Raw genomic sequence first — 25,942 nt, 5'->3', positions numbered from 1 at the left:
AGCTGGTTAGGTTAGGTTAATCTGGATACCAGATGCAGTTCAGTTGCTAGGTCCATGAGAAGTAGTCATTCTTTAGAATGCCTGCGCTTGACGCGAATTTTAACAGAATCTGCAGCCTCATTGTCGATACCTCCTCCAATGTATCATACCGTGGGGATCCCAGATGCTTACAGTGTAGTCTTGCCAATGCGGGACAAGTGCACAAGAGATGCTCCATTGCTTCCCTGGTGCCTTGCTCTAGACATTTCCTGCAGTCTTCGCATTCTGTCAGCCCCATTCTGCAGGTGTGTGTCGCCACCAGACATTGACCAGTTAGTATTCCCATCTTGTTCCTAAAGTATTTTCTAACGAGTGCCAATAGGTACCAATGTTGATCACGTTTTCGGGTGTTAGCCGTATACCATTCTTGGCAATCTCGTCCACTATTTCATTGCTCTCGATGCCTTTTTGGCCTGGCACCCAGTAGAAGTGAAGTTGCTTGCTTTTGGCAACAATGGCCAATGTTGTTGACACTGGAATTGCCTGCAGGTGTATTAAAGACCAGCTTCGCGACTTTCGTAATAGCAAAGACCTCAACTTGAAATATGCTGAAGTGATCCGGCAACATAAAAATCTGACTTATGCATAAGTCTGGACAGCATATTCCCGCAGAACAAAGCACTTTTGCTACTCTAATTGAGGTATCTTCAAAACACGCGTTCTGAACGCGTTTCATCACCTGTCACGAATCAGAGACGTGTTTCGAAGCTCAGTTATCATATTTGTTCTAAAGTTTCTCTCGACCAATCGATACGATCCTTTTTTAAGCGATTTACAAATTGTGTGGAATCCAACGTTGAACAATTGTTTTCAGTCAAATGTTCATGCAATATTGAACTCTGCTGGCCCCACAAATGCTTATAGTTGTCTCAATCTCACGATAGGTCACAGGACGATTTCCCAATATTAGCTTGCGCACAGAGTCCATAATTTCTGGAACAACAACTGATTTGAACGACCTTCAAGAAATTCGTCTTGGAATGAATCACGACCTCAATCGGATTTACAGTACCATCGATAAACACTGGTCCTTGATGGAGCTTCATCGCCAAAAATTGATTTAAGTTCTTCGATATACTGTTAATGGGTTAATCCACGTCGAAATTTGTAAAAGTAATCGCACGAAAATGTTTTCGATTTAATTTCATTTTTTGGCCGATATCAATACTTTTAGTTACCGCAAACAGCGCTTGTGTATCAAAACTGTATGGATATACAGTATATCTCTATGGGTACTATTATACTAGCATGGGATATCTGTTCTTCGGAAAATATTCATGATTATTGCTACATAACATAGGCATTGCAATCATTTAAATAATGTTCACTTTCATGACTATATTCGTCAGCTGTCATACATGTTGAATTATTCTGAATGAGGGCTTTAATATTTAATTAATTGCTAAAAATTCCTTTCGTATTTAAGGCATTCCTCGCAATCGTCGCATTCTCCCTTTCTGCTACTTTTTTTCAAGAATTTTTTTGTTACATTACTTTCCACAGGCTTCAGACATAAAAAAATTTTCGCAATATTGCCCGGTTTGCCATTATTTTATTGGATCCAGCTGCTGAAATATTCCATTAAATTGAATTTAATGCAACCTGACTGCAATTATTCTTGACTTTCAGTCATTTTCCATACAACAGTATTGTTTGGATCACATTTCTTATTGCATGCTATAGCCATACATAAATACATAAGTACGTACGTAGCCCTTTAAGCTGCCGCAGTGTGCGGCGTAAGTTTACGATTCTCCCATCGCTTGGCGGCAGCACGTTGCAGATCATTCAATTCTAATTAACGAGCATTCGCTCATTCCCAACAATTCGCAATATGCGCTCATTGGAAGCATACCCTATACCTACCTACCTACGCTACCCTACCCTGCCCTGCCCTATACTATATACCTACATACATATGTATGACTTTAGCTTTAGCTTTGGCCTTAGCCCGTGTTGCAAGTAGAATTTAGCGACATCAGTGGTGTTACCAATAGTGACGGGCATTGTTGTGTTAGTTTTATTGTTGTACTCTTCGCCAATTTCTCAATGCGTGCATTTGATATCCGATTTCTTCTACTGTAGTGCAGTCTTTAGCTCGTCGTTTGCAGTCCCCAGTTGCTGGCTCCCTTTGCCAGGTTTTTGCTGTTGTTGGCACAACTACTGCACCACTGCTGGTATTCACATCGTTTGCGCTCATGCTATCTCCCCTAATGGCCCATCAGTTATGTACATAGTTGACTCTTAGTGATGGCTTGCAACATGCAACATGCAGCATATGCTACTTGCATTCTTGTCACTGCTAAACTGGACCGTCTGGTTGTAGTTTATGGCTTCATTCTAGTACTTTTATTTTTACAAACATTTTGTATTCACACCCCACAGGGCGATATTTGAAACATTAACCGTAATTAATCAGGAAAAATTGATATCCAAATTCAGATCACCAGAAAGCATTTCTACTATATTTGCTACCCATAGTCTTATTATGGCAGCAACTGACAGCAAAATCTGCTGTTAGACTGAGTGGTTACCCGCCATTAGTCGTCCGCAATAAGGAACATTCTAAGATGCTTAGTAAGATCCGGTTTCTACCCAATACTATACGAAATCCCATAGAATTTAACTCAGTTCCCAAATACCGCGTTCCCTTCCAGAGACGAGTGGAAAAAGGGTGAGGTGGACAAGTGTGCTGGCATACGGATAGGTGCAAACTCGATAACCGAATGGGAGGTTATGTTTTTTCTGCAAAACTAGATACCAGAATCGCCTTCTGTAGAAAATGTCTTCCAAGCAGAGGTCACAGCATTTGAAGAAGGCCTTCTTATTCTGAGCAAGAGTGTGCTGACAACAAGGATTATACATAGATAGCCATGCGGTTTTGAAATCACTAAGAAACTTAAGTTAAGATGTCCGGATATCTTAGTCACTGCTTCACGATATTTCGTAAGGGATTTATAGGCATACTGATGTTCCTGGTAACTGTGAAGCAGATAAACTAAACAGAACAGACACGACCCTGCTATTAGACTCTGTCAAAGAAGGAATATATATAATATATGCCTCTAGCTATTTGTAGATACTTAATCCACAAACATGTTATAAAAATAGCTGAGCCTCGGTGGAGTCAGTCCGTATCGTAGCAAGCACGCAAACAGACTATGAAAATTCAAAAGGAATGACACAAGAACTTTAGTTGGAGTGCTAACAGGTCACTGTCATACTGGGAACACAATGCAATTACCATTATAGAAGCTTTCAAAGGTCGAGGGTTTCTAGACGATGTTTTGGCGGTTGCACAGAGCAAACTTTTTATTCTGATGAACGATGATTTCACAATTGACCTCCTAAAGGGTGTGTCGTCAGATATTTACTCTTCTTAACTTGGCAAACGACGGGTAACGTTGAGAATATCTAGCGATTTGAGACTACTGGAGGCTATCAGTCAAAACATTTGTCGAACACTTTCTCTTTGTTTGGCTTGAGATATTAGATGTATGGTCTATGTAACTAATAACACTTAACTTTTGACGAATTTCTCTGATTATCGTTGTAATTTACGTAATAATAAGTGTTACGCCGCTAATCTATATAAAATTCTTCATTGAACTAAATTGTTGTCATCGTCATAATCGCGTTTATTTAAAGTCTTCATAATCATCCATTCAAATGTAAGTATGCATTTATATGCACTGCGTTCGTGAGAACAGTTAGAGTCACTTATTTATTGCAATTCAATCATCTGCGTAACTCGTTGTTTACTGCCACCCAGTAATATTGTAATCACCCAGTCAACATCTAGGTTTGAACTAAGAGCCACGCTTAAACCAGTTTTGATTCTTTGTATACCAGTTAGAGTGCCGTTACAAAGCCCGCGAATTTGAAGAGGCTCTGTGGTCTCACTAACGATAGCTCTTCCAAAACCTCATACTGTGGAGCCCAGAAATGCTTGAAGAGTTGCCTTGCCAATGCGAGACAAGTACGTAAGAGACGTCTCAATCTTGGTTCTACCGATTTGCACATGATTATTGCAGTTTTTCACCCGGTAGAAAGCTCTATAGTTTACCAAGGAAAATAATTGTAAAAAGTAATCTGATGCTTGAAGAATGTTAGTCTAACTGTGAACTAATTCCTAAAAACCGTGTCTTGTATTATGAATTCTTTCCGCAAGATCAAACCGTGAATAATATTTGAAAGTTGGACGTCGTTTACGTCAAGCTATTCGTCTGAAACGACCTGAGACATGGTTCCTTCATGACGATAATAGACCATGTCCTACTGCATTGATTCTTCGCATTGTTTCCAAAAACACGTTCCGTTGTATAGTTCCTCAATTACCGTATTTGCCTGATTTAGCTCAGTGTGACTTCTGGCTATTCAGCAAGCTCAAAAGGCCAATGCAGGGACACCGTTTTGACACGATTGAGGTTATAAAAGCCGAATACAAGAAGGTTCTGAAGGCTATATCCCGAAAGAAGACTATACCGACTGTTTTGAGGACTCGGTAAAAGTGAGTTTTATCGAATGAGGACTACTTTGAAAGAGATGAAATCGATTTTAAAGAATAATGAAAGAATACGCATTTTATAAAAAAATTCAACTTACTTATTAAAATCTTTTAATAATGAATTTAGTAAAGATTTTGTGAGCTCCATCTTTGTTGTACATTGGGTATGCAGCAAGCTTTTATTTACTATACTCTACCATCACGCTACTCTAGCAAAGCATTATCTGTCATAAGTAACTGCTGTTGCTAAATTGTGCCATATTTGCGCCCCTCCGCGTCGCCTACCAGCAAAGGTTTCGATTGCATAGCTGCTGGCGCCAAAAGCTTTTGAGCCGTTTGACTGCACATTTAAATATTTACACTGCCACGAACTCGCCGCACAGCTGTTCTCTAGATATTTAAGCCGTTAGCGTCGTTGTTTATTGAGATTTAGTGTATTTGGTGTAAATGTAAGGGAGTGAAAGGAAACGTATGTTCGATTGTAAAGTGACTCTTCCTAAAATATAGAATATATGTGACTTTTTTATTCCTCCAGATAAACTGCTTTCGAGATTAATTATAATTATAATTATTATCATATTATCATCAAATTTTAACGGACACTAGTTGACAAATTTTTAATGGAGGAGCGTGAGATGGAAGCCCCATTGTCCAGCTTTTGCAAGACTGAGTTTGAAACATCTCGGCAGTCTTATCTTCTGCTAACCAGAAGACATAGACGAAACTGGCATTAGCCGTTTCAATAAATTTGTGAAAGGCTGAAAGTGTTTTGTCGAGTTGTAAGGGTCTCATGATCTTTGATGTAAGAGTTTTAGGTATCACTACGGACCGGCGTTCCAAGCTGTGAAAAACGTGAATTTCGTAGCAGATTTCCTGCCGTCTGACGCCTACTGGTGAAACACTGCGACGTTTAGCCGATCGCTTTCGAAGAGACTGGCACAACCGAGATGCTACCAGCGTGGCACATTCTTAGCCGTTCTGTTTAGAGAATATTGCTGCTGTTGCCGAGGATGTCATGGAAGCGCCGTCGACATCGACCAGACGACGTGCCACGCAAATGGGTGTCAGTCTACGGTGTTTTGGTACATGATTTGAAGATGTTTCCGTACAAAGTCCAAACGGTGCATCAGCTGTTAGCTGCTGACCGTCAATCGCGTCTAACATACGCTCAAGCCATCTTTAATCACCATCAAGAGGAAGATGATTTTTCATCAAAAATAATCATGAGTGATGTGGCCCATTTCCATCTTAGCGGGTACGTAAATAAGCAAAATTTACGCTTTTGGGAACTGAAAACCCGCGTGTAACCCACGAAGAGTCATTACACCCGCTCAAAGTCACTGTATGGTATGCTGTTTTCGCTGGATTAGTCATCGGACCTTTTTTCATCGAAGACGTCGCGAGCCAAACGGTTACTGGTGAGCGCTACAGAGCAATGATCAACGAGCTCTTTTTGCCGCAACTTGATGAATTGGGTTTAGAAAACATGTGGTTCCAACAACGGTGCAACGGTGCAACGGCACACACTGCACGTGCCACAACCGATAAGCTGAAGAATGCATTTCCCGGGCGCCTAATCTACCGTTTTGGCGATTTGCACTGGCCAGCAAGATCGCCTGATTTGACCGCTCTAGACTTCTTTTTGTGGGGCTTTTTGAAGTCGCGGGTTTATGTCAAACAAGCCTCTGACTCTTGTAGCTCTTAAAGACAATATATTCGTCAAGACCTATCACCGGAAGATCTGGCCAAAGTGATGGAAAATGCGATAAAAAGGACTAAAATGACAATCAACTGTGGCGGCGGCCATTTACATGATATCATATACTCGACTTGATGTAACAAAATTTAAAAGACCAAATAAAAATAATCCACAAGCAGAATCAAAGTTTTTCATTTTTTTTTTAATATACAGCCAAAAAACATCGGAAGATTATTTTTGCGCCACCTTGTATTTGTCGGATTTACGGGAAATTTTCAGAGAATATTTCCAAGATATTATACTTGAAGAAAATTCAAAAAAAAAACTTTTTTTTTCGAAAATGCTGACTACTGTTAATCCCTCAAATAAAATACCCTCTACAGTTTCTTTTGCATGGGTATGGAAAGTAAGCAAGTATCCACGAAGGAAGCTGGTGGCATTTGGTCACCAATGACTACACAAATATTTACATAATTTGCATGCAGCTGTTTTGGTCTCTTTGCTCCGACAGTGGTGTGAGCACTTAAGCGAGTTAATAAATTATTGACGCAAAGCATCTAGTAAATGCAGCCGTTTTTTCTGCTGAGCAAAACTGCCATATTTAAAACTGTGTTATGGTTTTAGTAATTTACTATTTTTTCTGCACCGTTGCATACAATCTTTTACGCTTTTGCATATGCAACGTGTAATTCGCTCCTATTTTTGCATTACTTGGATATTTACAAGATTTTTATAGCCTGCAAAGTACCTTATATGTATGTGTAGTATATTTCATTGAAATCCGACCTGAATGTGCAGCAAGCGCGACGAGCTCGAAGCGATTGATATGGAGCTCTAAGTGCGGTTGCAGCGCCTCTTTCCTCTTAGGAATGCTGCTAAGGCGCGTCGTACAGTAACAACACTCGTTAGAAGGTGCCACGTCAGCGCTGGTGTGTTGCTCCGAATACTGGAAACAAACAAATAAATTCTATTTAACCGTAATGTACGCCACTTTTCCGACGATACCCTTTACCCAGCTGCATCTGCAGGCAACTCAATTCCCATAATGCCGGTTTATTTGCTGAAAATATCAATTTGAACGTAAATCGAGCTTAAATCTAATGGAGCTTCCTGCTCCAAACCGCTACTCTGACTGTATTATTTACACATGAGAAGCAAACCAAATCACACCGCAAGCACGAATAAGTGAAGTCAACTAAAAACCTCATAAGTTTTAGCATATATCTATTTTGGGCTCGCAAAGTCGCCGGCGTTCGTCAGCTTGGCCAAACTGTCTGTTTGTTGGCAAACTTGCTTAACTGTTGACCAATGTGCCATCAAATGTCCAATGACCACTTTACAATGTCCATACATAACTGTAGTTATTGGCTAAGAAAGTGCTGCGTGCTGAAGGAAGAAGTTCCCAAGCTGTGTGTAAGCGCCAAATATGGGCAAAATGATCAAACCAAATATCACATAAAGTGAATAAAAGAATTGCCTTACATGTTCTCAGCCTCAGTAATGGGCGCAATATTGATTGCGGCGACACTGAGAGAAAGTAGTGTTCAAGATGTTGGAAATTTGTTTTATTTTTTATTGGAAGTTTTGTTGATAAGTTTTGGGCATATCAAAGACTTGGTAACGCAGTTCAAGACAATGAAGATGAGAGGAGCTTCAATGAAAACTTGAGTAAACAAAGTTAAATAAAATGCTCTGTCGTCCTCTTCACAATAGAATTTCCAGTCGAAAATGCCTATCAAAGCTACAAAGGTATATGACGTGATCTTGAACCCATAGCAGATCTTCTATATCAAACACATAGATTTTTCATAATTCACGTTTTTAGAATGCAATTTTGTAGTAGGGCTTGTATTGGCGACCACACTACTACCCACCACGTGTGGTAAACATATAACGGGTGATCCAAGTAAAGGTACTTTTTTCAATAGCCAGATCACGAGTGAGTTGTGTACAGCTGTTTATTGTTGGATAATATTCGACCGAATAGATCACGCCCAGCCAGCAGTAAAGAACGAAAACCATGGAGCGTCGATTCGGTTACGATCGCAGGAACTTGGACTGACGTATGGAAATTGAGGGCGTACAAAATAGTTCTTATGCAAGAAGACCTTCCCAAGCGACATCGCTTCGCTCTATGCCTCTTGAAAAGTTCCAAGAATATCCGTCTTTTACGATCCAAATTTTGTTCAGCATTCAGGCCCATCTCTGGTTCAACGGGTATGTAAACATGTATGTATTTTATGCCTGAAATTGAAGCTCGTAAACTTGACGACATTTGGTTTCAACAAAATGGCACCACTTCCCACACATCGCATCAATCAATGGAATTTTTGACAAAACACTTCTGTGAGCAGATACATTTACGTCTTGAGCCAGTCGACTAGCCAGGATCGTGTGATAACGTCTTTAGAATCTTTCCTGGGAGGATGTGTAAAGTATAGCTAAACATCACGCGTGTCATTCGCCAGTTACCAGTCGAAATGCTCGAACGATTCATCGAAAATGGGACTCAACGGATGGACCATTTAAGGCATAGCCGCAGTCAACATTTGAAAGATATAATCTTCAAAAAATAAGTGTCAAAGAATGTTCTTCCGATTGAGAATAAACATTCTCCATTAAATTTGAGGAAGTATGGAGCCTCGAAAGGGATCACCCTTTAGCATCTGTAAACAGCACTTCACTTCGTCATTCGTGTTGAGTCAGTCTATAAACCTGGTTGACTTTAAAGGCAAAGTGTCAACAAAGAAGCAGACTAAAGCGGACGGCATAATCCTAATTTATGCGCAAATAATGATGAGCACGACAATATGACTTGTTGTAACCGCAAGCAGACCGGCACCACCGCAACAATAACAAATAAAAATCCATTTTGCGAAGCGAAAATGACATGAGTGGTGAGGTAGCAAGGAAAACCACAAATAAAACCTTAAGTAAGGAAGGAGTTTATATTGGAACGTTCGGAATTCAGATGAGAACATGCAAGCGATAAGAAGTGTGTGTTTGGATGGAGAAAGCCCGTTGACTTGGCGTCAGAATTGTGATTTTTACATACATAAATGGTGATTATTTGGATTTTGATGGGCTTTATTGCAAAAATCATTATATTTTAATAAAATATGAAAAAATATAAGAAAAGTCGTAGTTCGGTCGGTTGCTAAGCCCCTAGCGCCTCTTATTGGAAACTAACTGCTTATCTTTATGTGAACCCTTTTCTAATGGAAATTATGCATAAGCCACGTGACTGTGAACGGCAACATCTCATGATTTTTGAACTGACAGCCGACTTTGTGTGAATGGTAATTGTTTCGGTCAAACCTTTATGCCACCTTCTGCTGCCTTTTGCTGCAGTGAGATATTTTGGCTTGTATGCCCGTTAAATACTAAATACAAGTATATGAAAGTGATCAATAACAATTGAGTTGCCGACTGAGCGCAGTTAAAGTCGCATTTTGATATCTACTCTTCTTTTGAAAACGCTTCTTTTGAAAGCACTTCTTTGCACATACTTAACTATTGAATGGCTTACACTTATTGAAGAAAGAGACACACGTCGCCCATTATATATCACTTTCGGCTGCAGCGTCGTGTACGACAGTAATCTCCAAGTGGGTGGCTCACACATAATTTAATTAAATATTGGAATTACTCTAACGCGAGCATTATCTGTTGACACGTGCACTGTAACGGGCATCCATTGAGCAGTTTACACCGTCTTTGTTAGCTGCTTTGTTGTGGGCTCCGTTGTCACTCAAAACTCCAACAATTTTTTTTTATTATAGAAATCATGTTTTTGAAGTCGTGGTTAAGATATCGCGTAAGCGATTCGATATTTTGTGGCAAAATTCGTTAATTTTATTCAACATAGTTCCTTTCAAGGCTGATACACTGATTACAGCGACCCTCCAACTTTTCGATATCACTTTTGTGATACGATTTGTCCTTTGCTTCTTCAGTTTCGGCGACCACCTCTTCATTCGACGAAAATTTCTTCTCGGTGAGCATTCATTTGAGATCTGAGAACAGGAAATAGTCGCTCGGAGTCAGATTTGGAGAATATCGTGGATGTGAAAGCAATTCGAAACCAAATTCATGGATTTTTGCCGTCGTTTTTTCTTACTTGTAACACGGTGCATTGTCTTGGTTAAGTAGTACTTACTCTTTCTCCGGCCTTTTTCGGCGATTTCGTCCTTTAAATGATCCAATAACGCTATGTAATAGTCGCTGATCCTTCCTTTTTCAAGATAGTCAATAAAAATTATTCCATGCGCAACCCAAAATGCAGACATCTTAACCTTGCCAACCGACTGTTGCGTTATCCTGGCCTTTTAACGGATTCATCGTGTTCAGACCACTCGGATGACTGCCGATTGGACTTCGAAGAGAAATGATGGAGCCATTTATCATTCATTGCCACATACCGACTCAAAAACCTAGTTTTATTACGATTTAACATCTCCAAACACTGCTCCGAACCATCAGCTCGTCAGCTTTTTTGGTTTAAACTGAGCGCGGCACCCACCTTTCACAGAGCTTTCTCATACCCAAACATTCTTGAATAATATGATGTACACGACCAGTGGATATCTTAAGAGTGCTCGATATCTTGATGAACTTCACTTTACGGTTATCCAAAAATTTATGGAGTTTTTTGATTTTTTCGTCGGTAGCAACACCAATCTTTGATGGTTGATTTTCCTGAGGCAGTGTTCGGAAACTCCTCATCAAAGCAAGTTTTTGTGCTTCAACTGTATTTTTTCGGCTTTTTTTTTTGTTTCACATTGAAATGAAGACTACAACAAGTATACCAAAGAATAATATGAATATTTGTTTAACCTAAATTTTAAATCACTCTTTATCGCAGTCATTAAGCGCGGTAAAGAGTGCAATATAAATGCAATTTGTCATACAAAAATATTTACACTTTTATGCCAGCCGATCATCGCCTTCGCGCAGGCATTTAGAGCTGATGGTGTCTCACATTTGGTGTCTTTCCTTTTAAGTCTTTCATTTAAGAAATTTATTTTTAGTCTATATATGTAGCTATATAAAGGCTTGCGGCGGACGTAGTGTTTATTATTTTTGCCACCCGCTCACTCACTCGTTTAGCTATTTGTTTATGTCATTGCAATATGCCATTTGTCGTGCGGCGGCCAGCTTTATTGAAATTGGGTTGCGTTTATTTCTTTAGACACTCGGTCATGATGCAACTGCTTCTTGCCTGGTAGTTCTCCTTATGACTTTCTACACTAACTGCAACTTGAACTTAGCCTCTTTACCGCAATTCAATTGTGAAATTTGGCAACTCATTTCGAGTGCTTTACACACTTACTTGAAGAACTGTTGCATTTTGCGGTGTTGCTGTAAAGCTTTACATCATCTGCCCAGCTGTGTTCACCCTACTTCCCAGTTAGCTGTTTGCTCCATAAGTTTGTCTGCTTTCCTATTGTTCGTCTTCGCTTAAAATTCAATTATCCATTTCCTTATTTGTTTTCTCTCCACTGCATGCAGTCTCTGGCGCACTTACTCTTTTCTTCGTCATGCCATAAATCAACGATAATTCATTTAAATTCATATGTCGTCATATTGTAAGACTCAGTCAGTCATATGTCATACCATGTTATATAAAATATAGTTGTGCGAGTATGTCTGTATGACATAAAATATAGAGTATTCCTTAAGATTGTATATTGTTCATATTGCTCGCTGAAGCGCTTCGAATTACATTTGCACCTACTTTTCGCCTCAAAATTTACTGCAAACCATCTACTTTGTATGTTGTTTTGTTGTTAGTTTTATTCTATTTTTTAGCTTTTGCCAAGGAATGTCGTCAGTTGGACTTGAACTAGAAACTCAAAAGAGTTCACTTTCTTCATATATTTGCTCTTGAAGTAGTTCACAGATTGAGCTTACAGTCTTCACGTTGACATTTTTTCTGATAGATCAGTGTTCTGTTGCATACTAAATTGCTGAAGCAGGGTCCATGCCTTATGTATTCTACAAAACAAAATTATTTAAATTCAAGCCTCTTGTAGATACCATTTTTATAGTACAACTGCTTCTTTGTTTCAAAATAGGCCTCAGTTTCGGCTATAAGCTCTTCATTCGACGAAACTTTGTTTCGAGCGTGCATTCTTTTGAGATCTGAGAACAGGAAATAGTTACTGTGGGCAGATGTGAAGGATAACGTTAGATAGGGAAGCAATTCCAAGCCCAATTCATGAACTTTTGCCATCGTTTCTGTCTTCTGACGCATGCATTGTTTTGGTGATGCATTGTTTTGGTGAAACGGCACTTTCTTTTTTTTTCAAATGCGGCCGTTTTTCGGCGATTTCGTCCTTTAAATGATACAATAAAGCTATGTAATAGTCGCTGCTCTTTCTTTTTCAAGGTAGTGAGTAAAAATTATATCATGCGCATCCCAAAATACAGACACCGAAACCTTGCCAGCCGACTTGTTGCGTTTTTCTACGCTTTGGAGCGGGTTCATCGTGTGTTTTCAACTCGGATGACTGTCATTGGACTTAGAAGTGAAATGATGGAGCCATGCTTTATTCATTGTCATATATCGTCGCAAAAACTTGGGCTTATTACACTTGAACACCTCCAAACACTGCTCCTAATCATCAACTCGTTGGGTCAAAAGTGAGCTCGTACGGCACCCACATTGCACAGAGGTTTCTCATACATAAATATTCGTCTGCTATCTCGAACAACTTCACTTTACATTCATCCAACATTATATTGTGGAGGGTTTTGTTGTTTTCGTCTGTAACGGTAATCATTTTACCTTGTCTAAACTTAGCATACCAATCCTTGTTGGTTGATTTTTATGAGGCAATGTCCGCAAACTTGTCGCTAAATCAAGTTCTGGCTTCAGCTGTATTTTTTTTTTTTTTCAAAAAGCAATATGATGTTAAAGCTAATTGAAAGTCTTATAGATTTTATTCTAGTAGCGCCATCTATATTTCAGTCCGGAAAGTTTTCAATTGACCCGACATATTTGTATTTGGCCTCAAGAAACTTCACTTTTCATTCCATAAAAATAATGCATAACAAGCTAAATATTTGTATTAAAAAATGTAATAAGTAAAAGTTTACAGTAAATTGTATATTATTTAAAATACATACTATGGCAGTGGTTGGTTCCCATCTACAAGGAAAGCAGGTCATTTGTTCACATTTCCCATAAGTGCGGCAAGTTGATAACAAAAAAGAAAACTTGCAAGTGAATATGAAGCTCGTGGCTATTTACAGTTTTATGGCTAAAGCCATTACTCACCCACTCACACACACACACGTATTAACATTAATGTAATCATATCGGTGTCCTAGTTAGTGCCGTTGCGATTCACATATTTTTCGGCGATTTATGACTATAATAATCCACACAGGCAAACATACGGTTGTTGAAATATTGCACATCTTTATGTGCGGCTTGTGATTAACGAGGCTGCTGAATGCACCGTGTGACCCTTGTAACACATCAATGACCAACAGGTTGTTTGACAAAATGTGAATAGTTTCTTACACTCACACATACATATGTACATATATACACTTTATGTGGTCACGTTCCATGTGGCAATGCAATATGGTTATATAATAAAAGTTCGGTATGTCGAACTAATGTTTAAGTATCATTAGCCAAGTGTAGTGAGTAATCACAATGTTCTAAAATCAACTAGTTATAAAGTGCTTTAGAACTAGTATCTGCAGCAAACCCAGGTAATCAGCTGATTGCCTCGTTTTCTTACGCGCTATTGTTATTTAATCCGTGGAATTGTAAGACATGTTAGTTGTCACATTTTGGTATCATTATATGAAATATACTAGTATCTTTACTAGTTTAAAACGACCTCGTTCAATTTATAAACTAAGGAGATTTTCATTTGGACTTTGATCACGTCAGTTGTCACATTCTGTGTTGTAAAATGTACTAGTCACTTAGTAACTAGTTCAAAACGGACTAGTTCAATTTATATGCTCAGTAGATTTTAATTTAGATTTTTTTCATGTCAGCTGGTAAATTTTGGTCAATGAAATATACTAGTAACTTAACTAGTTCAAAACGGACTAGTTCAATTTATATGCTCAGTAGATTTTAATTTAGATTTTTTTCATGTCAGTTGGTAAATTTTGGTTTATGAAATATACTAGTAACTTAACTAGTTCAAAACGGACTAGTTCAATTTATATGCTCAGTAGATTTTAATTTAGATTTTTTTCATGTCAGTTGGTAAATTTTGGTTTATGAAATATACTAGTGACTTAACTAGTTCAAAACGGACTAGTTCTAAGTATATGCTAAACTAATTTTTATTTGCATATTGTTCATGTCAGTTGTCACATTTTGTTAATAATGGATGAAAGGTACCGGTATCTTACTAGTTAAAAAGAGACTAGTTCTATTTACATACTGAGGAGGGGTTTATATCAGATATTGTTCAAAAATTACCGAGTCATCGATGTAATTATGCGTTCCTTTTGAGCTAACTTTCAACTTTCCAAAAAAAATATGAATTTACTACTTTTCGGACTAGTTAAATTGCAGACAGAAACTTTTAGTGGAAGTGCTATTTTCCTGGCTACTTCGACAATGTCTCATATATGTTACATACTTATGTATGTGTGGTCGTAAATACTTATGTACTCTTATGCATGTGAATATAAAATAACTCTATAAAAGGCCGTACATGAAAATTGATTAGAAACTAGCAATTTATGATTTTTGCTAGTTATTATAAAATATGTTGAAAAATTTGGTTGTCAACATTTTCTGAGTTTCTTCAACTTTGAACCTTTGCCAAATGCGGTTAGGTGTTACTAAATCCATATACACATGCAGATGCATATAGTACATATGTACGTAGCTTTAAAAGGCAATAAAATGGTATGATTTAATACGGTGAGCATGAAATTTACAAACAACTGTAAAAAACAACTTTTATATGATTTCAATAAAACAAGAAACAAGGAAAAAAACATTAACTTTGGCTGAACCAAAGCTATAATACCCCTCTCAGGTGGCATAAAAAGATATTTAACTTGATTCTGATCGATCGGTTTGTATGACAGCTATACTACTATGAACAAAAAATAGTTAGACTTAGTCCATAATATAAAGTTCTAAATTTAATCTTCAAAATCTATGTCGTCCCACTCAAAGTAGTCCGCCTTGTTCCGAATACACTTGTGCCAACATTTTTCCAATCCTCGAAACAGTTATTAGAGTCAATTTCCGAAACAGCTCTGCAATGCACGTAGCGATTCACGTTTAGTGTCTCCAATTAACTCTTTAAATTAACTTCGAGTTTGCTGAATAGCCAGAAGTTACACGGAGCTAAAACAGAAGATACGGTGATTGCGGCACGATATTGGTTGAAAATTTGGCGAAAAACTCAAGAAGAATCAATACATTATGCGTCGGTGCGTTAACGTGGTGCAAAAACCAAAGTTGTCTACCCATAATTCCGGCATCTTTTAACGAATAGCTTCACGCAAATGACGCATAACTAATAGTATTTCCTGTTGAAAATTTGGCCGGTTGGAAGGAATTCGGCGTGCACCATACCTCAATAATCGAAAAAAACTGTCAACATAACCTTGATGTTTGATCTGCTTTGACACCGCGTTTTCGGCTTCGGCTCACCTTTGCCACGATATTCGGACGTTTGTTCATCTATTTTCAAGTCGTAAGCACAGATCCGAGACTCATCGCCAGTAATAATACATATGTTTAATGACATCCTGGTAGTCGGAAGGCTTTGTTTCTCAGACGTTAACTCGACGTTGTTTTTCGAAAAAGTTGAGTGATTTGGTACAAAGTGTGCTTTCACATTCCTTAGGCCCAAATGATCTTTCAAAATGGTTTTGACTGATGCTTCCGATATTTCAACGATCCCAGTAAGACCTCTGATTGTTAATCATCGATTCTCAAGCACCGATTCCTTTATATTATTGACGTGTTGATCATCAATTGACGTTAATGGCCGTGCTGGACGTGGTTCGTCGTCTTACTATTTTTTTTTGTCACTTGTATGTTTTAGTAGTCCGATCTGAGCAATTTCTCGGGAAATTGTACTGCTGCTTTGCAAAATAATCCTTTTCTGCCGAATCTTTCTCCAAAAAACAAGTAACTTCGACTCGTCAGATGTTGTCATCTTTCTAGCCTCTGCACCATATAATAGGATGGGAATATTAATGATATGTGACTTGTAGAATTTGGTCTTTGTTCGTCGACCTCGTACTTCTCAATTTCATACTTAAATTGAAGTAGCATTCTTAATACGTTTGCAGTAGTCGTCATCGAAAGGAGGGTCTCTCATCCGAGGCTGCTGTGTTCTTTCATTGGGGGTATTTTTTACGTGGCGGATCCCAACCCCAGCTCAGAACCCTTGGAAGAGATGATTCGCCTTCTCACTTTAGCTCGCCTTCAAACGGACGTTTTTTTGGCTGACCAGGCGATACTTGGTCTTAGACCGGAAGTCGTGAGCTGCTTGAGCCATATGTAAAAGAATTGTTTTTGGCCACTCACAAGTGAATGGCGCTCAGAGAACTTTCCTCATTTGCGTGCACATCTACACATGGCTCCATCCTTCTTGAAGTTATCTTGTCAAATATAAACAAGTTCTCTATGTAAGGACTGTATTTCGCTCTATCAGTTTGCATGAAAGCTATATGCTGTAGAACTTGAATTTTATAGTTCAGTTCGTATGAGAGCTTTATGCTATAGTGGTTCGTTATCGGCAGTATGTAGCAACAAACGAGAAATTTCTTCGAGAGAAAAGAACGTGTGTAAAATTTCAGATCGATATCTCAAAAACTGAAGGACCAATTTGCGTATTTGTAAACAGACGGACATGGTTCAAACGACTCAACTCATCACGCTGATCATTTATATACGAGCATACATATATTTTATAGGGTCGCCGACGTTTCCTTCTGGGTGTTACAAACTTCGTAACAAACTTAATATACCCTCTTCAGGGTATAATAAAAATTCAGCAAATGAGCGAATACAATAAAATGACGGAGAATAAAATATTATAAACTTTTTATAATTAAACTTTACCACCAAAAATGTGTGATTATCTTTGCCCGTCTTTCCCTTCAGAAAAGCAGACGTCGCTTTATTTGTTTCATACCTCTTGGCTACGACTGCTGTCTGCAGTCGTCGCAGTCAAGACAATAACGGTCTATAAATTAAAAAGTTGTGCTCGTATCAACAGCTTCAGCAGGCACACGCCATTTGTACAACAATACAAACAAATGCATGTGTAATTGCAGATAAGAACACACGAAGTATAAATGTTCCAGGCGAACGACAAAGCGAAAGTGGCAGCCAAAAGTAACTGACTGCCTGAGCCTGAGTTGGGAAACCAAAGGCGCAGCAAGCCAACCAACCAAACATAATAAACTTGTTGTAGTGGCATATAAATCGTGAAATATTTTCGCAACAGTTACAAGAACATGAGTGATAAAAATTACAGAAAGCGACGAGCTTCGGAGAAGTCGAACCAGTTTGGCGGCTAACTAGCGAGCTCAAGTGTGGGGGACGCAACTATTTACGAGTGTTTATTAAAATGGCTCGAGCGACGCAGAAATGCGTTGCGCTTACGCATGAACACGCAACGCACTTAGACGACTCGAGGAGTTGAAATTGCTGCAGCGCCAAAAACACTTTGTCACTCAGGGAGTCTGTCAAAACTGTCGCCACTGTCAGCGGCATGGCCATAAACCTGACAGTGTATACGAGTACCACCATTGTCGGCAACAACAAAACGAGCAAGAACAATATCAACGAACAACAACAATAACTGCGTTGCCAATGTCATTGCTGAGCAGCGCTAGGCAGACGACAGCACAAAAAGATAGACACGAGCGGCGTACAGGCAAAGCGCAGCACGTGATGACGTAATAGTTTTTTCTAGTTTGTTTTTTCTTTGCAACGAGCAATCAGTTTGCTGCAAAAATGCTATTTAAAATGTAGTAGCTGCCACCGAAACAGGCAAAGACAGGCAACTGAACGTCTTGGTTGGCGTTTGCAACATTTAAATTCTTGCTACGCCCAGTCGTGTTGCAAGGTTGCGAGGTCTACACCACGACGATCTTTGTTGTTATGTTGCTTGTGGTAGTTAGATAACAATCGCAGACACTTTGGCACCAACGAGGCAGCAGACTTACGAGTACACATGCATATTCATCTATCTATTTTGTACTCTACACTCAGAGCAATTGGTTATGAAATAGTTCACAACTAGTATGAACCACAGATCTAACTGGTGAGTGGACTGTTTTTTCCCATAAGCAACTGGTATGTTTTCCCAAGTCAAAATCACGTGTTTAGTGTCATAAGACAAGATAAATAGATGAGGATTGCAACGCGCCTTGAGGACTATTGTGCCCTCTTCTCAGACACAACGACTCTCTTAGCCCCAGAATATTGATAAGTTCTAAAATACAGCTAGATGGTATTACTGGATGACTGCTAGGTGGCTGGTGTACTGCTAATGAGGTGAAATGATCCTTATTTGGAAACGTGGATCGTTCTGCCTAGTTACTTTAAAGAAATACATCTTCTTCTTCTGTTTGATTGGGCTCTCGTAAGTGAAATTAAATTTAAATTCTAATTAAAGTAATTACTACGTTCCTAATACGGACATTTTGAAATCCTTCGCCGACTCCTAATTCATCTTCTCCGTGCACATACCCCCGAGGGATGTGCGAAGTTGCTGGAGAGAAGACGCATCAACGTTTTTTTACGAATGGATCGAAGCTCAAAGCGAAGGTTGGAGAAGAGGAGGGAGTGGAGGAAGCTCTCAATCAACTCTTTCGTCAGACTACCCAACCACTGTAATGTCTTTCAATCAAAAGTGGCAGCCATGAAGATAGCAGCGGATGTAATTTTTTGAAGTGCGTTTTATTTTACGGAGATAAACATTCACTCCTCGCTGACAATGGACTCAAAACTACTTTCAAGGAGTACATGACCTCAATAGCAGTAATATCAAGCAACTTCCATATTAAACTTGTCTGAGGGGGTACCTGACCGTCTTTAAATCATCAGAAACTGTAAAGCCGATGAGGTTGCAAGCCTTACCTAAATTTCATCGGAATGGGATGAGCAGGGGTTCCCCTGTCATCGTGTATTCGGGCGCTGGTTCTGTGGACCTTACGTTAGCTTCTACAATCAGCACTTTCTGACCAGAGTGAAACGTACAATATTCATTCAACTGCTAGCTCTTAGTAAGGTTCACATAGCCGCAGTGATAGTTGCCCTAACTAGACACTGACCCAATGGCTCTCTCGCGATGCGCCTAAAGCTTTTGGAGGACTTAACTTGTCAAAAATACAAGCAGGAAAATGAGATGGCCACATCTAGACCGCGTCATTCAATTATTGCCTGGCCCAGGGCATTATGTCGTTTTGATCCATACCTAGGAATTTTCGGCGTCAAACTTGTCATCCAAAACATTGAAGTGCCGATACTGGAATACCTTTACATACATATATATCGGCCAATATGCCCATATCTTAGCATGAGAACCTAACCGTCAACAGCGACTATTTCATGCCTGAAATTGGAGCTCGTGATCTCCACGACATTTGGTTTCGAGAAGACGGCACCACTTCCCACGCCTCGCATCAATCAATGGATTTATCGGTGAACACATTTTGTTCCAGTTGTTTGGCCACCAAGATCGAGTGATAAAACTTTTCCTATGGGGTTATGTAAAGTCTAAAGTCAATGCGGACAATCCCACTTCGATTCAGGCTTTGAAGCAAAACATCACCCATTGTACTCAACGGATGGATTATCTGAAACGTAGCCGCAGCCAACATTTGAAAGAGATAATCTTCAAAAAATAAATGCCAAAGAAGATTCTTTCGAACGATAATAAATATTGCCCATTAAATTTGAAGCTTCTGTGTTTTTTCTTTAAAAAATCAGGAAACCTCGAAACCTGGTAATGAAATCACTTACAACTTTTGGATATAACCACAAAATTTACTTGAAAAATTCAAATATCCAAACCAAATTTAAGTCAAAAACATAATTAGGTAATATTTAAACATTTAATATATTTTTTAAACAATTTGCACATCAGACACCACAAAAAATTCAATCACCATTACATAACCTAGCAATTTAATCATAAACTTTAAATTTTAAAACTTGCAACCCGAAGAAACTCTGCCACACATTACCTGCCGCATTTTGTAGCGGAAAGCGGAAGCGAAAACCGCAAGAAATTCTGCAGACTGACAGTGACAGCTGTTGTTGTGTGAAACGAGCAAAGCAAAGTGAGTAAGGAATCGAATAATTAAAGCAAAGAAATATAAATAAACGATGTACCTTAAGCATAATTGGTTTACATATGAAAAAGTGTGTGCAGCATGACTTGCATTTAATTTGCAATTTTAATTTAGAATTTCACTCACCGCTTGCTTCGCCCTGAACTGGCAGTCTGTCTGTTGCTGGCAGTCATTTTCTGCCAAACTTTTACCATCGGCACTACTGTCAGTTGTAACGAGCCAAGGGTTGGCGTGTTGATATGTCCTGTGGTTATTTTCTACTTAACATTTCAATTCATTAGAATTAACTCGTTTGTAAAGTCGCTCGGCGACTCGTTGCTTCTTGTGCTGCCTTTTTCTCATTATGCCTTTGTAACAGATATTTTTTGTTGGCTTTTGTTGATGTAAAACATATTTAAACATCCTAATGATCCCGTTGCATAACACCCGACCTACAAGGTAGAACGAAAACGCGGACCTGCCTCCAGCTAGACAAAATACTGGCATTGTGCATATGTATCCTGCTACAAGCATGTATCCTTTGCGGCTGATCCCATGACTCACCACTCGGCTATTCAATGAGATTTATTAAACGTAGGCTGGTTGTATTTGTATGTCTACTCACCCAGATGAATTGTTTTGCAGGTAAATTAGCAACCGACTGCTTTGAGTTCGAATGCGAACTCCACTTGCAGCGCTGACTTCAGCTTCAACCACCATGTTGCGCATACGTCGTGCGCGCTTAGCGAGGTTAGAGAGTGGGTAATGGGTCCTTCTGCGCTATATGTACGGGTATGCCTTTCAACGCCTATCGCTGCTACTGCTGCTGTTTAACGGTGTTTCTGCGCCATGACAGCTGCTGAAAACATTTCCTGCTTGTAGCGCCGGCATATCTACGCACACATTTACAATAAGCTCATCCTCACATGCACATCCGTTTAGTTGCAGCTGTCCGCCACACGACCTATTCAAATTAAATGAAGTAAATTCCAAACTTTCATTCCTATGACCGCTTCATTCGCTCGGCGGCTCGGCGGCTTGGGGTCGCTGTGTCTGCTTGGCTTGGCGGTCGGCCGTCTCTTGTCTGTCTGTTTGCCGTTGCGCTTATCTGCCACACATCGGACTGCAGCCGTGGCAACGAGAGCTGGTGGCGGCGACGGCGGCGCCTCATGCCACCTTCATCAAGGTACATATGCTGCGGAAGCATTTGGCAGAATGATATTTGTGCTTACAGCAGCATTGTACAAGTGTACTTACATACTCCTTTGTATGGTATGTATGTATGTGTGCATAGGTTATAACTGTTTACATGACTCTGACTGACTGCTAGCTTTATTGGTTTGTGCTCGGTTGGCTGCCATTTGTGTTGTCTATCCGCCTGTGTTTAACTGTGGCAGCGAGCAGACGGCAGAGGTGGCGCGAGTGGCACGGTCCGGGCGACCTTTGTTTGTTTTGTTTGTAAATATTTACTACTCAAACCCCGCGCTATTTCGCCGCCGGCTTTCAAACAACTTCGAGTAGTTGTGGCAATGTTATTGACATGCTGTTACATGGTAATAAATCAATCCAAGTGCTGCAACATGTGTGCTTAGAGATGGCACTGCCAAACAACGGCGTTGACATTCGTGTATTTAAATATTGGAGTTGCAAAAAATGCATTAAAACAATACGTAAGGATGGGTAATACGTGGTAATGTACTTCATTTTGCTTCGTATCAGAGATATTTATGTATATTAAAAATAATCTTATATGAGATATTGGGTGATACATTTCGAGGTTCCCTACTTTTTTAAAGAAAAAACACAAAAACTTCAAATTTAAAGGGGAAAGTTTACTATCATTCGAAAGAACATTGTTTGGCATTCATAATTTGAAGATTATCTCTTTCAAATGTTGGCCGCGACTGTGTCTCAGATGGTCCAGCCGTTGAGTCCAATTTTCGTTGACTCGTTCGAGCATTTCGACTGGTAACTGCCAAATGACACGCGTGATCTTTTGCTCCAAGGCCTGCAATGAAGAAGGATTGTTCGCAAAGACTTTAGACTTTACATATCCCCACAGGAAAAAGTCTAGCGGTGTGATATCATACGATTTTGCTGGCCAATTCACTAGTCCAAAACATGATATTATCTGCTCACAGAAGTATTCTCTCAATAAGTCCATTAAAACCAAATGTCGCCGAGATCACTAATTTCAGACATCATATAGTCGCTATGACGGTTACGTTCTCACCGTCATAATTTTTGAAGAAATATGGACCGAAACACAATTCCACCGGCCCACAAAAACCACACCAAACCGTTGTTTTATCTGGATAAAATAGCAGCTCTGGCATTTCTTCAGTTTGCTCTTCGTCCTAAATGCGGCGAAGTTGCTTGTTTACTTAACCATTGATCCAGAAACGGGCCTTATCGCTGAACAAAATGTTGCTCCAAAACGTCGGATCTTCTCATAACTTTCCAAGAGCCCATAGAGCGAAGCAATGTTGCTTGGGAAGGTCGAGCGGCTTCAGTTCTTGCACAAGCTGTATTTGGTACGCTTTCAATTTATCATCTCGACGTAAAATGCGCCAAACCGTTCCATACGTCAGTCCAAGTTGCTGCGAACGACCTATGCAATCTTAAGGCAACTTTTAGTATTTAAAAAAAAAATTAAGAAATACATTTTGCTGATATCAAAAAGTGTGTTGACGAATATTTTCTGGGCCCCACTCCTGCCGAAGTAATCATTTATTAGTGATTCGTCAAATTAAGCACCTAGGGCTTCCATCGGCGGGTACTGAAACGAAAACCTTCAAAGCTGGAGAGTTCTCTTCCCTCCGGACAACATGCTACAGCCAGCGTAGCCGCTGTCTCTTGATTCGCTGAATTATGTCAATGTCGCCATATCTCGTACAGCTCATCATTCCATCGACTGCAGTACTCGCAACAATGTCAATACTCAAAGAACCAGAAATTTTCCGCAAAACTTTTCTCTCGAACATCCATAAGTCCGACTAATCAGATGATGCCATCGTCCATGAATGGACGGAAATGATTAGGGGCTTTTCGTGTTTGGATCTTTGTTCGTCGTGAGAGGACTTTACTTTTCATGTGCCTGCTCAGTCCAAAGTATAACCTGTTAACAAGAGTGATTCTGGGTTGGATTTCAAAGCTGGAAGATAGCTGCCATCCAAAGGCATATCAAGAAAACTTGTTGAACACATTGCTCATCAAAATTTTGGTGTGCGAAAGCTTAAATTGAGCTTCAAACTGCTTTCGTTTTCTCTAATTGATCCCGATCAGATCTATAGTCCAAAGTTGTAAGGTCTCGAAGAAGAAGCTCAAGGAACTGAGGTACATTGCAAAAGTGTTATAGTTATACTATTTTATATAATTTCTTTTTTCCAACGAAATAAGTTTTCTTGAAAACGTTAGAAGAATAGATTTTAGCTCCAATGTTAAGTGTGTACTAGTCTTAAATAAAAATCCTTATGATAGTGTGATCTCAGCTCGCCGCTTAATTATTTCGATTTTCGGAAAATACCGCAGAGCAGTCGTTAGAATACTCTCTTTTGCTATGTACTCTCGCGTTTAACACACCAACACACATACATAATCGCCAACTAATAACTTTTCTATGTCTTATCTTTTTATTTGCAGACGGAACTCTCACATAATTTGCAGCAGTTGTCGGAGAAGGCCCGTTCCACCACGGAATTCATACAGCGATTAAAAGGCATGAGTGACAAAGTGACGGTAAGTGAGTGCTCGCGGCGTGCTCTACAGAAAGTTAAAGCGCCGAGCGTCGGGTGAATTTTACGCAAACAAACTATGCATATTTTGTTGTTTTTTTTGCTGCGCTTATTAAAAAAATTAAAAGAGAAGAGACGCAAGAAGATCCCTTGCCTTAAGTGAATGTGGCAACAATTACTTTTTCGTACTTTCATGCAACCTTTTTTTTAATATTTCAAATTCTGTAGTGTCGCTGCTTGGAAATAATGAAGGCATGCAACGCTCGAGGGCGCCTCGGCGCGACAGTTACAACTTTCAAAGTACATGTTCTTTTTGTTGTTGTTAAAGCATGTTGCCATTAACGCTAAGCCGAAATTCCTATAGAACTTTCATTAGGAAAACCGCGCAAATTACTGCAGCTTTCATAAAAATAGCGGTATTTACGACGAAACTTTTTAATTACGCATACTCTTTACTCTCCTGTCAGCTGAAGTACATTAACTTGCTCTGGGAGCGCGCATGGCTGGGCTGCTAAGACAGTTCGCGTTTACCTTAGCGCTGGCAGCATGTTAATCTAAGCTAAAGCGTGAGCGTAAATAAAGTAAACTAGAAAAAAACTTTAACTTGGGCTGCACCACAGCTATAATACCCTATACAGGTGCATATATCATAGCCTAAAAAGGTAAATAAAGATTATAGTAGTCCGATCCGAACCATATTTTCGTAGGATGTAGCCTAGGACAGTGAGCTAAGCCACATTTCGTGAAGATTTCCTTAAAATAACTTGGTTCTAACGTTCTTGATGATGATTAACTTCTTGAAAAGAAAAGAAAGTTTGAAAATCATATCGATATTTCTAAAACTGAGTGACTAGTTCGCGAATCGCGGGTGATCCATGTAGAGGTACTTTTTTCCATAGCCTATTTTTAATAGATCCATACTTTCGACCGTCCCAAGTAACATCGCTTCGCTCTATGGGCTCTTGAAAAGTTCCAAGAAGATCCGACTTTTTCGAGCCAACTTTTGTTCAGCGATGTGGCCCATTTCTGGCTTAACGAGTATGTAAATAAGCAAAATTACCGCATTTGGGACGAAGAGTAACCCGAAGAGATTCAAGAGCTGCCATTTCATCCAGAAAAGACACCGGTTTGGTGTGGTTTGTAGACCGATGGAATCAGCGGTCCATATTTCTTCAAATGATAATGCCGGTAAGAACGTAATCGTCAATGGCGTCCGTTATCGCGTCATGATAACCGACTATTTGATGCTTGAAAGTGAAGCTCGTGATCTCGGCGACATTTGTTTTCAACAAGATGGCGCCACTTTCCACACATCGCATCAATCAATGGATTTATTGAGAGAACACTTCGGTGTGCAGCTAATCTAACATTTTGGGCCGGTCGATTGGCCACCAAGATCGTGTGATATGACAACGTTAGACTTTTTCCTGTGCTGATAAGTAGAGTCTAAAATCTATGGACCATCTGAGACGAAGCCGCGGCCAATACTTGATCGAGATAACCTTCAAGAAATAAATGACAAAGAATGTTCTTTCGAATGATAATAAACATTGCCCATTAAAATTGGAGGTTCTGTGTTTTTCCTTTTAAAAAGTAGGGAGTCTCGAAATGGATCACTCTTTACAAACGTCTAAATCGACTCAGTTTTGCACGCTGATTATGTGT

General features: G+C 39.5%; 1 protein-coding gene across 2 annotated transcripts in view; it reads left to right on the top strand.

Moving 5' to 3' along the window:
* LOC126751955 (E3 ubiquitin-protein ligase TRIM9) overlaps positions 1–25,942 on the top strand; it is a 266,388-nt gene that overhangs the window by 214,559 nt on the left and 25,887 nt on the right. For both annotated transcript variants that reach the window (XM_050462434.1, XM_050462433.1), the window contains exon 3: positions 24,186–24,281. In XM_050462434.1, the coding sequence (XP_050318391.1) occupies positions 24,186–24,281 (96 nt within the window). The remainder of the gene's footprint in view (positions 1–24,185; positions 24,282–25,942) is intronic.

This window comes from Bactrocera neohumeralis, chromosome 3, assembly GCF_024586455.1.
Source record: "Bactrocera neohumeralis isolate Rockhampton chromosome 3, APGP_CSIRO_Bneo_wtdbg2-racon-allhic-juicebox.fasta_v2, whole genome shotgun sequence".
Taxonomy (NCBI): Eukaryota; Metazoa; Arthropoda; class Insecta; order Diptera; family Tephritidae; genus Bactrocera; species Bactrocera neohumeralis.
Note: the sequence above shows the minus strand (reverse complement) of the source record. Positions and strands in the feature narration are given on the sequence as shown.